The sequence below is a fragment of the Megalobrama amblycephala genome, linkage group LG1, assembly GCF_018812025.1.
Source record: "Megalobrama amblycephala isolate DHTTF-2021 linkage group LG1, ASM1881202v1, whole genome shotgun sequence".
Lineage (NCBI taxonomy): Eukaryota > Metazoa > Chordata > Actinopteri > Cypriniformes > Xenocyprididae > Megalobrama > Megalobrama amblycephala.
Genome location: NC_063044.1, coordinates 62,500,511 through 62,516,073, shown reverse-complemented (window position 1 = coordinate 62,516,073; position 15,563 = coordinate 62,500,511). Strand labels below are relative to the sequence as shown.

At 37.0% G+C, this 15,563-nt stretch overlaps 1 protein-coding gene across 3 annotated transcripts in view; it reads right to left on the bottom strand.

The window, feature by feature from the left end:
• The window catches only part of LOC125278603 (speckle type BTB/POZ protein), a 94,794-nt gene that overhangs the window by 23,451 nt on the left and 55,780 nt on the right, over positions 1–15,563 (bottom strand). For all 3 annotated transcript variants that reach the window (XM_048207915.1, XM_048207901.1, XM_048207907.1), the window contains one exon: positions 1,975–2,102. In XM_048207915.1, the coding sequence (XP_048063872.1) occupies positions 1,975–2,102 (128 nt within the window). The remainder of the gene's footprint in view (positions 1–1,974; positions 2,103–15,563) is intronic.

Below are 15,563 nucleotides of genomic sequence, written 5' to 3'. Positions count from 1 at the left end.
AAAAAAAAAAAAAAACCCTATAAGAATGGAATTGTGGGAGGAAAAATGTGAGTTAAGAATGGTGCAAGAAGCAACACAGGAGGAGGCAATGCTAAAGTTCTAGGAAATAGCAATAAGGTACAGGAAGAGAGTGGAGAGGAGGAGGAGGAGGAGGAGGCGGGGGAAGAGTTCATCCATCTTGATTAGGGATGTGTAAAACTACATATTTTCAAGACTAGCCGACTAATTAATTTTAAGGAAACCCTGTATAATTAAGTTGATTTCAGGATCACCTGACCCCTATCAGACACGTTTCTTGGGGAGTGTTTACATAAGGCACTTGTTCTCAAAAAGCTAGACGGAGTGCAGCGGAATAAAACTGGGATCTCAAGATGGTGTTTTTTTCTTTTTCTTTCTTTTTTTTTTACGAGTTTGAATATTTCTAAACAACACTCGTAGCTGTACGCTCAAACATTGCAAGGCATGGCGCAGCAACTAAAAGCACCCGTCTGAATGTCTGTGACTATTGTGGCAATGCTTTAAAGAGGATGATTTTAAAGACACTATTTTTTTTTTATTAATACTTTTATTTAGCAAGGACACAAAATTGATACAAAAAAAGATAGTAAAGACATTTATAAGATTTCAAATATTGATGTTTTTCATGAACAAAATGTAAGTGCCTCAGGTTTCACTGTTTTCGATAATAAGAAATGATTCTTAAGCACCATATCATCATTATAGAATGAAGGTTCATGTGACACTGAAGAGTGGAGTAATGATGCTAAAAATGTACTACTAAAATAGAAAACTGCTGTTTACAATTGTAATGATACTTCACAATATTACTGTCTTGACTATTTTTGATTAAATAAGCAGCCTTGGTGAGCCCAAACTATTGAAAAGTAGTAGGGCTGTCAAACGATTAATCGTGATTAAATCGCATACAAAATAAAAGTTTGAGTTTGTATAATATATGTGTGAGTAATGTGTGTAATTAATATGTATATATAAATACACACAAATTAATGTATATATTTAAAGGTCCCGTTCTTCGTGATCCCATGTTTCAAACTTTAGTTAGTGTGTAATGTTGTATAAATAAAATCTGTAAAATGTTAAAGCTCAAAGTTCAATGCCAAGCGAGATATTTTATTTAACAGAAGTCGCCTACATCGAACGGCCAGTTTGGACTACATCCCTCTACTTCCTTCTTTAATGACGTCACTAAAACAGTTTTTTGACTAACCTCCGCCCACAGGAATACACAAGAGTTGCATTTGTAGAGTGTGTTTGTCACCATGTCGTCGAAACGCTGTTATTTTCATCCCGCAGTCCAATCACCGGGTCTGATTCCGGCTCAAATTGATAGGGTAAAATTAAAGACATGTTTACAATAACACTGAGCGCGTGCATCTCCACGTTATGGTAAGAGGCGTGACCTTTCCGGGCAAGGTTCGCTAAGCTGCTGTCGAATCACAACACAGGAACCGCTGGCACAATCAGAACTCGTTACGTATTTCTGAAGGAGGGACTTCATAGAACAAGGAAGTCATCAGCCCATTTTTATGACAGTGGAAACAGCGCTATACAGATAAGTAAATTATGTGAAAAATACTGTGTTTTTTTACACGCGAAACATGAACACATGTTATATTGCACACTATAAACACAATCAAAGCTTCAAAAAACCACGAAAAACGGGACCTTTAAGAGAAATATGTTATTTATGTAAAAAAATTTATATATAATATAAATTATATAAAAATATAAATAAATACATATACTTTTAAATATTTCTCAAATATATACATAGATGTGTTTGTATTTATATATACATAATTACTACACACAGTACACCCACATATATTAGCCAAACTCAAACTTTTATTTTGTATGCGATTAATCGTGATTAATCGTTTGACAGCCCTAAAAAGTAGTGTATCTAAAACCTACGAAGGAAGTTCAGCATATGATCGGTAGTGTATCACTTACCTCGCAGAAGAGTGTCAATTTGTCATCAGGCAGCAGCCCATTGGCCTCATCCAGGAGGAAGTCTCTCCTTATGAACTTCTTGAAACCCCAGTCTTTTCCTTGTACGAAGCGATACGCCCGCTGGCTCTCTGCACAAAATAAAGCATATTGGCACAAAATTAATTAGGTAGACTCAGAACACGGGTTTTGCGCCAGGTCTCTGTAATGACATGTAATGACCTGTCGACAAAAAAACCTTTACCACAATACAGAACATCTACTTATTTTGTCAAGTATTAGAATGAGGCAAAAACAATCTATGCAAGACATCTCACACACATCTCACAGACTAATCTGCATCCAAATATTTTAAGAGGCTTTTCTGCCTATCTGGCAAGGTCTATAATCTTGCTCTCCATTAATTTCTGCATTATAACCAGTCTGATTATTTCTCCTGCCGTTTCTCTGAAAGCACATTAAACCTACATGAATGCATGAACCTCCATGCACACACTGTGGTTTATTTTTTATAGCTGCTATGTTCAAAACTTCACTCCATCTTGACCGCAGATGTTTTAGTTGACCCGCAGAATCTGGTTGAGAAGTGAAAGAGAGAGGAGGAGAAATAGAGGGGATAAAAGGAAGAGGAGGAAAAGGAGAAGGATAAGGAGAAGAGGAAGGGGAAGAAGTAGTAGAAGAACAAGGGGAAGAACAAGAACAAGAACAAGAAAGTGATGCTGAATCAAGACATATCGGCAATACCTACTGGAGGATTTCTCCTTTGTCACTACTTTCATACACAGAAGGGGAGAGAAGAGAAATTCATGACATGAAGTGGGGAAGAGTGAAAAAAGGAGAGATGAATAGATTCCTTTGTGCTTTTGTTGCATTGTGGGTATGTGTGACAAGCGCACTCTATCAAGTGTGACATCCTCTCTTCCTAAACGTTACACTTGTTCTAGTGAAGCATCTTTCCTCTTTTCTCTGTCGGCCAAGCGCAGCTGGGGCTCAGATCATTGCCGGTTAATCTGCTGCTGTTTGTTTGTGTGAGCAGGTGTTTTAACATGGTGTGAAATGGCTGTGTGTTCACAGCTCGACTGCGACTGTCATACAAATCCACACAATGGAGGAGCACTGGAAGTGCAACCAAACACATGCCTCAGGAAGACCCCAGTCTCCCTTCAAAACAGAACTTAAGTCACAGTAACTTTGTAAAGGCTGATGCTGGTATCCAGATAGCAGAAAGGCTAATATAATACTGATCATAATATATTTTGCATGTAGTAAAATGTCCATTTTAGAAACATTAATTTTTGTGTTGTGACATTTAAAGGGTTAGTTCACCCAAAAATGAAAATTATGTCATTAATGACTCACTCTCATGTCGTTCCAAACCCGTAAGACCTTCGTTTATCTTCGGAACACAGTTTAAGATATTTTAGATGTAGTCCAAGAGCTTTCTGTCCCTCCATTGAAAGTGTAGGTACGGTATACTGTCCATGTCCAGAAAGATAATAAAAACAGCGTCACTGCGGAGTCGTGAACGCGGATTGACAACAGACCCGGAAGAGAAGACAATGCTGAATAAAGTCGTAGTTTTTGTTATTTTTGGACCAAAATGTATTTTCGATGCTTCAACAAATTCTAACTAACCCACTGATGTCACATGGACTACTTTGATGATGTTTTTATTATCTTTCTGGACATGGACAGTATACCGTACAAACATTTTCAATGGAGGGACAGAAAGCTCTCGGACTAAATCTAAAATATCTTAAACTGTGTTCCGAAGATGAACGGAGGTCTTATGGGTTTGGAACGACAAGACCTACGGGAATTTTCATTTTTGGGTGAACTAAACCTTTAAGCATGTCCACCCAATTTTTTTATTAGTTTAACACTATATTTTTTTCAAATGTATTTCAGATGTATTAACTCTTTACAAATGATACTTTCAGACATATGTATTACGTTAAATGTTTTTCGGTTTTGTGTTTTTGCAATAAAATAAAGAGAATTGGGTGGAGGGTAAGGACGGTTGGCAAATGTGCATAGTTGTCATGAAAAAAAAGGGAAAATAAACAAAAAAACAAAATGGCAAAGTGTCCCTTTATTTTTGCTAAATTAAAACAAAATAAAAATTATAATGGTTGCCTTCTGATTTTGTGGTGAACGGACACGTCGGCTAGACTCACCTTGGTTCACAGTGTTACACACTTAAGATGATGTGCAAACAAGTTCTCAACTCTTCATTAGATGACATTATTTAGAGATTTAGTTCACCCAAAAATGAAAATTCTGTCAACATTTACTCACCCTCGTGTCATTCCAAACCCATAAGACTTTCGTAACATTCATAAACCTTCATCAACTCACACATAAGTTGTGGTAAACGGAAGCTCAAGCATGTTCGCTTGACGTGCGAGAACCAGTGAGGTTCATTCTCGTGTGTTACACAGCACATTTGAGCTTCCGCAAGAGGTTTATTCTCGCGCATCAAGCAGGTTTGGTAGAGCTTCTGTTTATGTTCGCTGATCAATGTTTATATGTGAATAAAACCTAAATTAAGCAATTGAGTCTCTTCAGAAAATTTGGACTAAATCGCTCAATCCAAATGGATTAGTTTTACGATCTCTTTATGAACCTTTTGAAGCGTCAAAGTTTCAGTTGCAAAGGCTGTCTATGGAGGGACAAGCTCTCAGATTTCATCAAAAAGATCTTCATTTGTGTTATGAAGATGAATGATAGCCTTTAAGGGTTTGGAATGACATGAGGGTAAGTGATGACAGAACTTTCAGTTTTGGGTGAACTATACCATTAAGGCTATTCCATTGAATAGACTATTGATATAGGAACTGTTTGTTCGTATATAGCTTCCCTTTTATCTGATACAAAATTTCGCACCAGTAGATTATCCCTTGTTTTAAGTACTAGTCTTCACCTCTCATAGCATTAGACACAGAACTACATTGCACACTAGCAATACAGAAAGATTTACACGAGCACAAGTCTTGTATTGCAGCATGCAACTCCCACTGTAGTGGTATGATTCCATTTGCACGTAACTTGCCGTCATATTGGGGGGGGGCACGGTAGCATTGAATCGCATCGTTTGTGAAATTACAGAATTTCCTGCATTATAAGCACAGAACTTGCAAAAAACAGTGCAAATTATGTGCAATGCCCGCACCAAAATTAACGCCTTATTCATAGAGATGGTATAATGCAATTTAATGAAACATGCATTAAATGATACAGCCTGGCTTATGGGTTATGAGTTATGCCTCTGTTGAAGTATCGCTTTCAGGACTGCCCGTATTGCTCATGAGTTGTGATGTCTCGAATTGGACAGACAGCAGTGTTCACAGATGGCATGTTTTGATTCAGCTGCTTTGGAGATGATGCTGATGGACCGGTGGGTAATTAACCCTCCCAGAATCAAGATCTTCTCAGTAAATCAAGTTATTCACCTATTAAATGGGAGAAGCAGAATTTCAAAACACAATTTTTCAAACCCCACACCATACTGGCATGAACACACTAAAGGTAAAAGCAACTTTGCTGCTCATTCCATAACAAAAACATCCAAAAACACGTTCCAAAGGCTTAAGCACATTCCTTGACCACAGATGCACAAAACTTTTCAAGAAATGGAGAGATGGGGGTGGGGGGGGGTTAAAAGAAAGAGCGACAGAGACATGGTGATTGGTCTCTCGAGGAAGTCTGAGGTCAGATCAGGGCAGTGGCTAAATCTGTGCTCTCATTGGGGACGTCTAGCAACTAACCAATTGCAGTATAGGGCAGGGAAAGTTCCTGTTGGCAACCAACCAGGGTCAAGCCTCAGTGGACCCGAATACACAAGCAGCAAGGAGGAGTGTTTTAGGACGTCTGATAGAATACAGCTCCAATAAGAAAGGACTGACGGATAGATTATGTAGATTTTGAGGGAGAAAAAAGGGTTAAAGCACTGAAAAAAAAGAGCAGTCAGTAGTAATACATATTCAGGACCCGGCACTGGGCATTGGGGCACAGTGCCTAATGTCCTGGCACACAGAGAGAAAAAGAGAAGGTTGCTCAGATCACAAATGCACAAAGCATACACACACATAAAGTCAGAGAGGTTGAAAGGCCAAGTTCTGTTTGCACATACTTTAAAACACATCTGTAAGTCAGCAAAAAAATAGGTGAATTCCTGTGGGCATGCATCAATTGACCAGAGTTCAAAAGCGAACCATTTTAATCTGCAACAACGCAATTTCAAACTCCTTGAGAAAGACATCGAGGGCGTCAAGTAGTCTCAGCCTCAGACGAAATTCCCATTGACCACCCACAGATGACCGGATACATACTGCACACACACAAAACAGAAAAAGTTGGCTGAAACAGCTAGTTCTAATCCAATTGGCTTGCACATACGCAATGTTCAGGTATCAGGTTATTCTCTAAAGAAGAATTCCTTATTGAATTTGGCAACATTTGCAAGGACCATGGCATCTAGCCTTTGAAAGATATCCAAAAAAGCCACTTAGTGCTAGCAAATTATATCTTTTAACAGATGGTCTTTTAGTTAGATAGTCGCTTTCCATCTATACGGGTGGTTCTTGGACAGAATAAGCTGCAAAGTGGACAGATTTTACGAGAATAGTCAAAAGTCTGGCTACATGACACTAAGGAGAGAAACATAGAGAGATGTGTCACATTTGCTTCAACAACAACAAACACATCCTCTACTTACACTCTGCCAATAATAGAGAGATCAGTAGCATGGTGTCAGAACAATAATGACAGTAAACTGACATTCTCACAATGGCATCAACACAATCCACTAGTGTAAACACTATCCAATAATTCCTCTAACCTTGACACTTCTATACAAACATACAGAGACCAAAACACCTTTAACTGTCTGATATGATAAACTATGAGCTTAGAGTGGCTTGGCTCGATTGGGTCTGTAAAAATGTCAGATCTCTGGCCGGTTCTGGGCTAGAATAAGCTGTAATTTGTACCACAATTCATGTTGTTGGTCAAAAGTCCAGCTACATGAGAAAACTGCGAAGTATTATTAAACTACAAAATAAATATGAGAGCAACAGAAACACATGCAGTTTAATAGCAGGGTATGAAATTAAGACCTGCCACTAGGTACTTTTTTCACAGATGTGGTGGGTAACCTGTATGACATCTTGAAATGACTTTTGACAAGAAACGCTGTTGCTTAGTAGCAATGACACGCACTTAAAGAAATTTCACTTTCAAAGTCATGGACATCTGAAAACAGAAAAGTTTTCCATTTTGGTCAATATGAAGAGGTTTTTGCACATTTATTTCACATGTATTTGAATAAAAATGACTGATAAACTAGATGCTCACCAGCAACTGTGGTTGGCAGGCCAAAAAAAAAAAAAAAATTCTACTCTGATTAATACATACACGGATTGCAAATGTCTTAAAAATGGATATCACATAGCAGAGTTAAGTTGCAAAAGCTCATCCTTCTGTGGCTTTACAGTGAAACTGTCAGCATTATAAATGTTGATCTACAGGAGTATTAACAGCTATGGGCCACACGGGGCTGAGAGCAATAGTAGTAAAGCTCTGTTGTGTAAATATTCATCAAACGGTCAATAGCCAATAAAACAGGTTCAGAATCAATATCTGTCAGCATGCAGTCTCATCTGAATAACTACACACGGCACATAGGGCAGAGATTGTCTGCTGGGTAGTTATTACACTACCCAACATCCATCCAACCAACATGGGTGTGAATCTTATTTCTTTATTAGTTGAATGCCTCTGTCGTACAGAATCTCTATTCCTAAAGGCCTATTCACAAAAATAAATAAATAAATAAATAAGAACATTGAAGACCGGAGTAATGGCTGCTAAAAATTCAGCTTTACCATCACAGGAATCAATTACATTTTAAAATATATTAAAATAGAATTGTAATATTTCACTATATTACTGTTCAGCTGTATTTTTGATCAAATAAATGCAGCCGTGGAGAGCAGTGTTGGGGGTAACGCATTACAAGTAATCAGTAATGAGTACGTAATCAGATTACTTTTTCAAGTAACTAGTAAAGTAACATTACTTTTAAATTTACAACAAAATACCCGAGTTACTTTTTCATACAAGTTACTTTGTTTTCCCATGTATTAAAGGGATAGTTCACCCAAAAATTAAAATTATTCCATGATTTACTCGCCCTCAAGCCATTCTAGGTGTAATATGACTTCTTCTGATCTTCTTTGAGACGAACACAATCGGAGATATATTTAAAAAAGTTCCTTAGTCCTCCAGGGTTTATAATGGCTGTGAATGGCTGCCCAAATTCTGAAGACCAAAAAAAAAAAAAAATGCATCCATCTATTAAAAAAAAAAAAAAAATGAATCCATACAACTCCAGGGGGTTTAATAAAGACCTTCTGAAGCGAATCGATGCATTTGTGTAAGACAAGTATCCTTACCCACGATGTAGTAAACAATGCCGTGACGTAGTACACAATGCCATGACGTACAACATGTAGTACATCATGTCATTGTGTAGAACATCATGGCATTGTGTACTACGCCGCGGAAATTAACGCTTTTTGGATGTACATTGAATGCATATGGCTGTCGCAAGAACTTTTTCATTGTTATTAAAGGTGCCATAGAATTGAAAATTGAATTTACCTTGGCATAGTTAAATAACAAGAGTTCAGTACATGGAAATGACATACAGTGAGTCTCAAACTCCATTGTTTCCTCCATCTTGTGTAAATCTCATTTGTTTAAAAGACCTCCGAAAAACAGGCGAATCTCAACATAACACCGACTGTTACGTAACAGTCGGGCTCATTAATATGTACGACCCCAATATTTGCATATGCCAGTCCATGTTCAAGGCATTAGACAAGGGCAGCCAGTATTAACGTCTGGATCTGTGCACAGCTGAATCATCAGACTAGGTAAGCAAGCAAGAACAATAGCGAAAATGGCAGATGGAGCAATAATAACTTACATGATCCATGATATGATATTTTTAGTGATATTTGTAAATTGTCTTTCTAAATGTTTCGTTAGCATGTTGCTAATGTACTGTTAAAATGTGGTTAAAGTTACCATCGTTTCTTACTGTATTCACGGAGACAAGAGCCGTCGCTATTTTCATTTTTAAACACTTGCAGTCTGCATAATGCATAAACACAACTTCATTCTTTATAAATCTCTCCAACAGTGTGTAATGTTAGCTTTAGCCCGTTAGCCACGAAGCACCATCAAACTCATTCAGAGTCAAATGTAATCATCCAAATAAATACTATACTCACATGATCTGATGCATGCATGCAGCATGCATGACGAACATTTTGTAAAGATCCATTTTGAGGGTTATATTAGCTGTGTGAACTTTGTTTATGCAATGTATTAGAGTCGCGAGCTCGGGGGCGGGGAGCGCGACGATTTAAAGGGGAAGCAGCCTGAATTGGCGCATATTTAATAATGCCCCAAAATAGGCAGTTACAAAAATTAATAATAAAAAAAAATCTATGGGGTATTTTGAGCTGAAACTTCACAGACACATTCAGTGGACACCTTAGACTTATATTACATCTTGTGAAAAAGCATTCTAGGGCACCTTTAAAAAACAAGCAAGCCCAGGTGAGAAAAAGTAACTCAAAAGTAATGTATTGTAAAATATAAAAGTAAAATATTGTGATGCATTACCTTTGAAAGTAACTTCCCCCAACACTGGTGGTGAGCATAAGAGACTTCTTTCAAAAACATTTATAAAAAAAAAAAAAAAAAAAAAAACTTACTGACCTCAAACATTTGAACGGTACTGTACTTCTGATTAGCAACAGCATGTAGTAAAAGATGTTCATGATGATGACATGAGTCTACTGTAATGACCTATACATTTAAATAGCCTATCCAATAATCCAATAATCTAGCCATTGATTTAAAATATACTTCTTTGATCAAACACAGTAGATCAAAATTGCCTGTTGTTTGTTACATAAATTTGTACTTTAGATTTACATCATGTAAATTGTTGCTTCAATTTAGTGATAAGCATAACGCTTTTCAAAGGGTAATGTTTCATTACCTGGGACAGTTTTTCAACTGTGTCTATTATCCTTAAAATAGCTGATAAGGAGTTGCTTCTGTGGACTTTATTTCATCTACGCTATAAAGTGGATCATTTTGTGATTGGGGGTTTTGGAACATCTCTAACTTCACTTCAGGTGGTTCTTAAAATTTCTTCATTGGTAGCTCTCATTATTACGGTTCACAATCCATTTGGAAATTTGACTTAAATAAAGAGTAATCTTTTTCCAAAACAAACAAGACCTCAAATTCCAACTTCAAAAGGAAATAGAGCAGCACCTGAAAGAAAAATGCAAGCCATTGCAACACACGACATGCACACTGTTCTCCTGAAACTGGTTTCATGTGTCTGTCAAGCCTGATCATCGATCCTCAGAGAGGAACAGGCTCCTCTGCACCTCTATTTGCTCGTCGTCGTGCCCATGACTGACTCCATAAACACAAGTCATGCTGCAGAGTCCCAGTGCCTTCTCACAGCCCTCTTAATTAAAGCACTTTACTTTGTTTTTATTTCTCTCTCTCCACTTCTGCTTCAGCCCTCCTTCCCCCTTCTCTCTCATTCATCTCGCTCTCCCCCAGGAGGAGGGCAGGATTAAATTGGATTCTAAATGATCCAGAACCGATAGAGCAATTTCTGCTGCCATATTTTCATCCTCCGTCCCGCTTTAAAAACTCTCCCCATCACTGTACAGGGGCTGTCGGTGCTTCTTTGTCCCCGGGGACGCCCCAAACACGTCACCCTCCCCACATTCCGGAGGGGCGCTAAATGGAGAAAATGTTGAGTGGAGGAAAGAGATGGAGGAGCGGGGGGAGTGCGGGGCAAAACACAAGGTGCGCCTTCTCGCCCATTAAGGTGCAGAAAATGAGAAAATTGGAAAATGAGAGAAGGGGTTGTTCAACCTCTCATATCGCTGCCACAATCTGGCACCCTTTTCGCTTTCTTTCACTCCTATTCCTCTGCCTATATGTGAGATTCTTCAAAAAGATAAGCGTGTGACTGCTTCTCACACCTCAGTTTCATCTCTCCAGGCCACACGGAGCTCTCCACCTTTTGTGTAACATCTAATACAGGTTCAATCTGCGCAAGGGATGATTATGGGGTGGTTTACCAGCTTTAGTTTACCTTGCCTAAAATTCACACAGGTACAGGTTGAGGACCATTTGTGGTCAAAATCTAGATGTTAATGTATTTACTAGACATGCACCAATATATATCGCCCAATAATTGGTATCAGCCGATAAAAGCAAATTTTCACACTATCGGCCGATAGTTTAAAAACAGCCAATAGTCAGGGCCGATATATCCCGTCAATCAAAAGAGGGCAGGAAAATGCACTGCATTTGGGCTTTGTGTAAAGAAAATGCTAAGAAACCAGTTTGACGTTCAATATTAATAGTATTATATGAATTAATAATAGTCAAAAAGTTAAATATTAATTTAATCTTCAGAATTTAGTTAATGTGTGTTAATATTAATTTGAGTAATGTGTTTGTTTATAACTAATACCAGTTACTCTGAAACAAGTTGATGCATTTTTTTCAAAATATAATTAAACATATAATTATTAATTATAATAAAATTAGCATTAATTTAAAAGAAGGCAGAACCCCCAAACTATCGGTATCGTTATAGCTATCACTCTGAATAATTGGCTATCGTATCGGTAGAGAAATGTAGTATCGGTGAATCTCTAGTATTTACAGTATTGTTCACAGGCCATTAAAGAAACATTGTGTTTTAAATATAGTGATTTACAGTTCATAGTACACAAAGATAAAAGAAAGCATTTACTGTTTTAAAAGGACCAAAAAAAAAAAAAAAAAAAAAGAAAGAAAGTTCAGTCATCATTTACTTTCTTTCCGAACCTTTCTTTTGTGTGTGGATGAAGCTCTAAAATTACAAATTTAAGTATCATAATATGGTCCAAAAGCTGTGAGATGCTGTATATTCACATACAATTTTTACTAAAACCTTTACATTTGCCCCAGCTGTCCTTGGCAGTTGATTCAGTTAAAAAAAAAAAAGAAAAAAAAAAAGATTTGTTCATCACGATCCGGTTCTCGAATTTCACTCACTAACTCACTCAATGATCAGTCATGGTGGTTAACAGCTTAACGGTGAGAAAGATTATCAGTGAACCACTTAAATTTCAGTCTGTTTGTTACACAAATTGTAAATGATGATTTTCGAGTAAACGAATGAACTGTTGGACAGAGCAGAACACTTGCAGAGAAAACTTGGTGTTTAGGGAAAACAGAAAGTTTAGTTGCATATTAAAGTTCTCACCAAACAAACAAACTTCTAGGGCACTATTTCTTCTCTATACACTAACTCCATGACCCTGTGAGCTAGAGTTCAGCGACCTAACGCACACATACCCACACTCTTATCACACATATTGATCTTTTCAATGTAACTTTGTATATTTATAAATGTGCATTTGTCTAGTTTTAACATCCACGCCAGAATATTAGAAATGTTTTCCCTAAGCGAATAACAAAACCACCTAAAAGAAATACACACCCCCAACTATGAATAATACTTGGTTTAAAAACAGGCAGAAACCGAAATCAGCCATGAAGTTGTTCAATCTGAGTGAGTGTAATGCAGTTCCACTGAAGGCCAAACCCTCTGTAACTCACATACACCAACCAAACAGGTCAACCCAAAAAAATCTCAATTAAAACACTGCCGTCTGCCTCAAATTTAATATTACAAGGTGAAAGGTTCACACTTAATGTTATTACTTTCACAGAAAATACAAGGCCATTCATACTTTCAAAGGCATGCCTTTGTCTGTTTCACAGGTATCTGCATGTGTAGTATCTACAGCTCCCTAAAGGAATCAAGTGATACTGAGCTAGTTTGCAAAAACACTCCCTGATTAAATAAATGTTTCATAAAACAGTAATTGTGATGAGTATGCGAGAAAGAAATTTGCTTCTGCTTATACAGTTTTTTTTTTTTTTAAGGAGATCGAATTATACATTAGATTAGAGGCGGATGGTACAACCAAAATATGCTATAAACAATTTTAACTCACTGTAATACAGTTATTTTGGCTGGAAAATGAATGTAAAAATGGTTTATATATTAAATAATAATAAAATACTTAGGCCTGGTTTCACAGATAAGGCTTAGATTAAGCCAGGATTAGGCCTTAGTTCAATTAGGACATTTAAGTAGCTTTTATAAATGTGCCTTAGAAAAAAAAAAAACCTTACTGGTGTGCATTTTGAGTAGGGTGACCACCCGTCCCGCTTTGCGTTGTACCGCACAGCATTTTGACTCCTTGTCCCGCATGTCGCATATTGAGAAAATGTCCCGCATTTTCATCAGTCTGGTGGTTTTTAATTATAATATTTTAAACATGCATGCGTTCTTTTGAGTTTTTAAGAAAGCATTTTATTTATTCTTTTTGCTGCGTAGTTTTTCACCTATATTTAACAGCGCTTCAACCAATGTAACATCCCGCCTTACACAAATACAACAGCCGTTTTTTTAAATCCAATCCAATGGTTGAAAAGAAAGGAGTAAACACGGTCATTAGTTGGTTGTGACGGCTGTCAATCCAAATGTGGAGAGGAATTGGACTTTGTCAGAACGGTTTAAAAAAATAGGGTGACCATGGTTGGTGGTGACCATCTGCAGACCGATTTTTGGTGTTCTGTCCCCCGACTGGAGCTGTCCCTGGATATGTCCCCGTTTTACAGCTCGTTCAAAACGACATTGCAAAAAGCCCGACGAGCATACAGCAGCCTGCTGGAGAAATTGTGTAGTGTTCATGTTCACCAACAGAGGGCGCCGTGCAGCTGCTTGGTCGCGCGGGCGCCGTTACTTCATGAGGAACGTAATCTGGATCTGGACCAGAGCAAATAAGCGCCATTATAGTCAAATATCAAAATAAATAGCGTTATCGCTGACTATACTAACTATTCATACTGTTTGTATGTTTTATAACAGAGCCTCAACAGGGTGCGAGATTGTTTTGCACAATTTTAAACGTCCACAAAAGTTCCTCAGTCACAACACAGCAATTTCCACACACACATCTATAGGTAGTCTACACTCAGATAGCCTAATAAAAAATAAAATAAAATAATAGGCCTACACGTACTTTGTGCTTAAAATGAGTCTATTTTAAAATAATATATAAAAATAGTTAAAAGTAAAACAGGTGTCATTTCTGTATATAGTAGCTAAAAACAGCTTGTGAAAATTTAAATATTAAATTCAATAATGTTAAAAAATATTTGTTAAATGCTGTTAAATATTTATCTTCTTATAGGCCTATTTATGTTGTTTTATTTTTGTAATGTAATGTGCTCTTGTAAAGTCATAATTCTGTTTCCTATAACAGGCATATTGTTTTGAAATGCTTTTACAGTGTTTACTATTAATCGTGTAAAAGCACTTAAAATAAGTGTATTAAAACCAAAACAAAAATCCTAATAATAAAACTAAATCAAAATTATTAATGTAATAATAGCCTATAAGGAACCAACAACGATTAAAAACAAAAAAATTAAAAATGTATTGTCCCTGTTTTTTAAATATATAATAACAAATGAGATTTTGTTGATATTTTGACCACTCCAATAGGAAATGTCCCCAGTTTCTATTCACCTAATTCAAAAATCGTTATCTGCATGATGCCTGCTGCCTTTAGGGTCAGTGATGTTTAATTTAAATTACATGTAAAATAAAGACATGTTATGTTATATTGTGATGTAATGGTGTTTTCTGGAAGGGACTAAAGAACAAAGTAATGTTATCAGCTGAAAGGCAAAATACAAATGTTGTTATTAAGTTAGATAGACATTATATAACAGCTTCAGGTTGTGTATTAGTGTTGGTAACATGTCCCACATTGTCCCACACAAACTTAGTAATTGTCCCACATTTTGTTTGTTTGATGGTGGTCACCCTAATTTTGAGACAAAACAATGCTACTGACATATTTTAAGTTATGTCAATGCAAGTTGTTTTCAGTTAAAACAGTTCAATAATGAAAACGTCTGGGAGTAGGATTAAAGGGTTAGTTCACCCTAAAATGAAAATAATCCCATGATTTACTCACCCTCAAGCCATCCTAGGTGTATATGACTATCTTCTTTCAAACAAACACAATCAAAGACATATTTAAAAATATCCTGTCTCTTCCAAGCTTTATAATGGTAGCGAATAGGGGGCGTGATTTTGAAGCCAAAAAAACGCATCCATCCATCATAAAAAATAATCCATACGGCTCCAGAAGGTTAATAAAGGAAGCAAAGCAATGTGTTTTTGTGAGAAAAATATCCATATTTAAAACTTTACAAAGTAAAATATATAGCTTCCACTAGATGACTGTACACACACTGCGCAAATCAACTTGCGCCACAAGAGTAACCCCTGATGTGATGTATGACACAGGATGCAGGAGAAGCATAAGCTTAGACGCCCTTCATGGTTTAAACAAGGGCTGGGCAACAAACTCAAGCTTTTCTTTTCTTATATCGAAATCATCCGA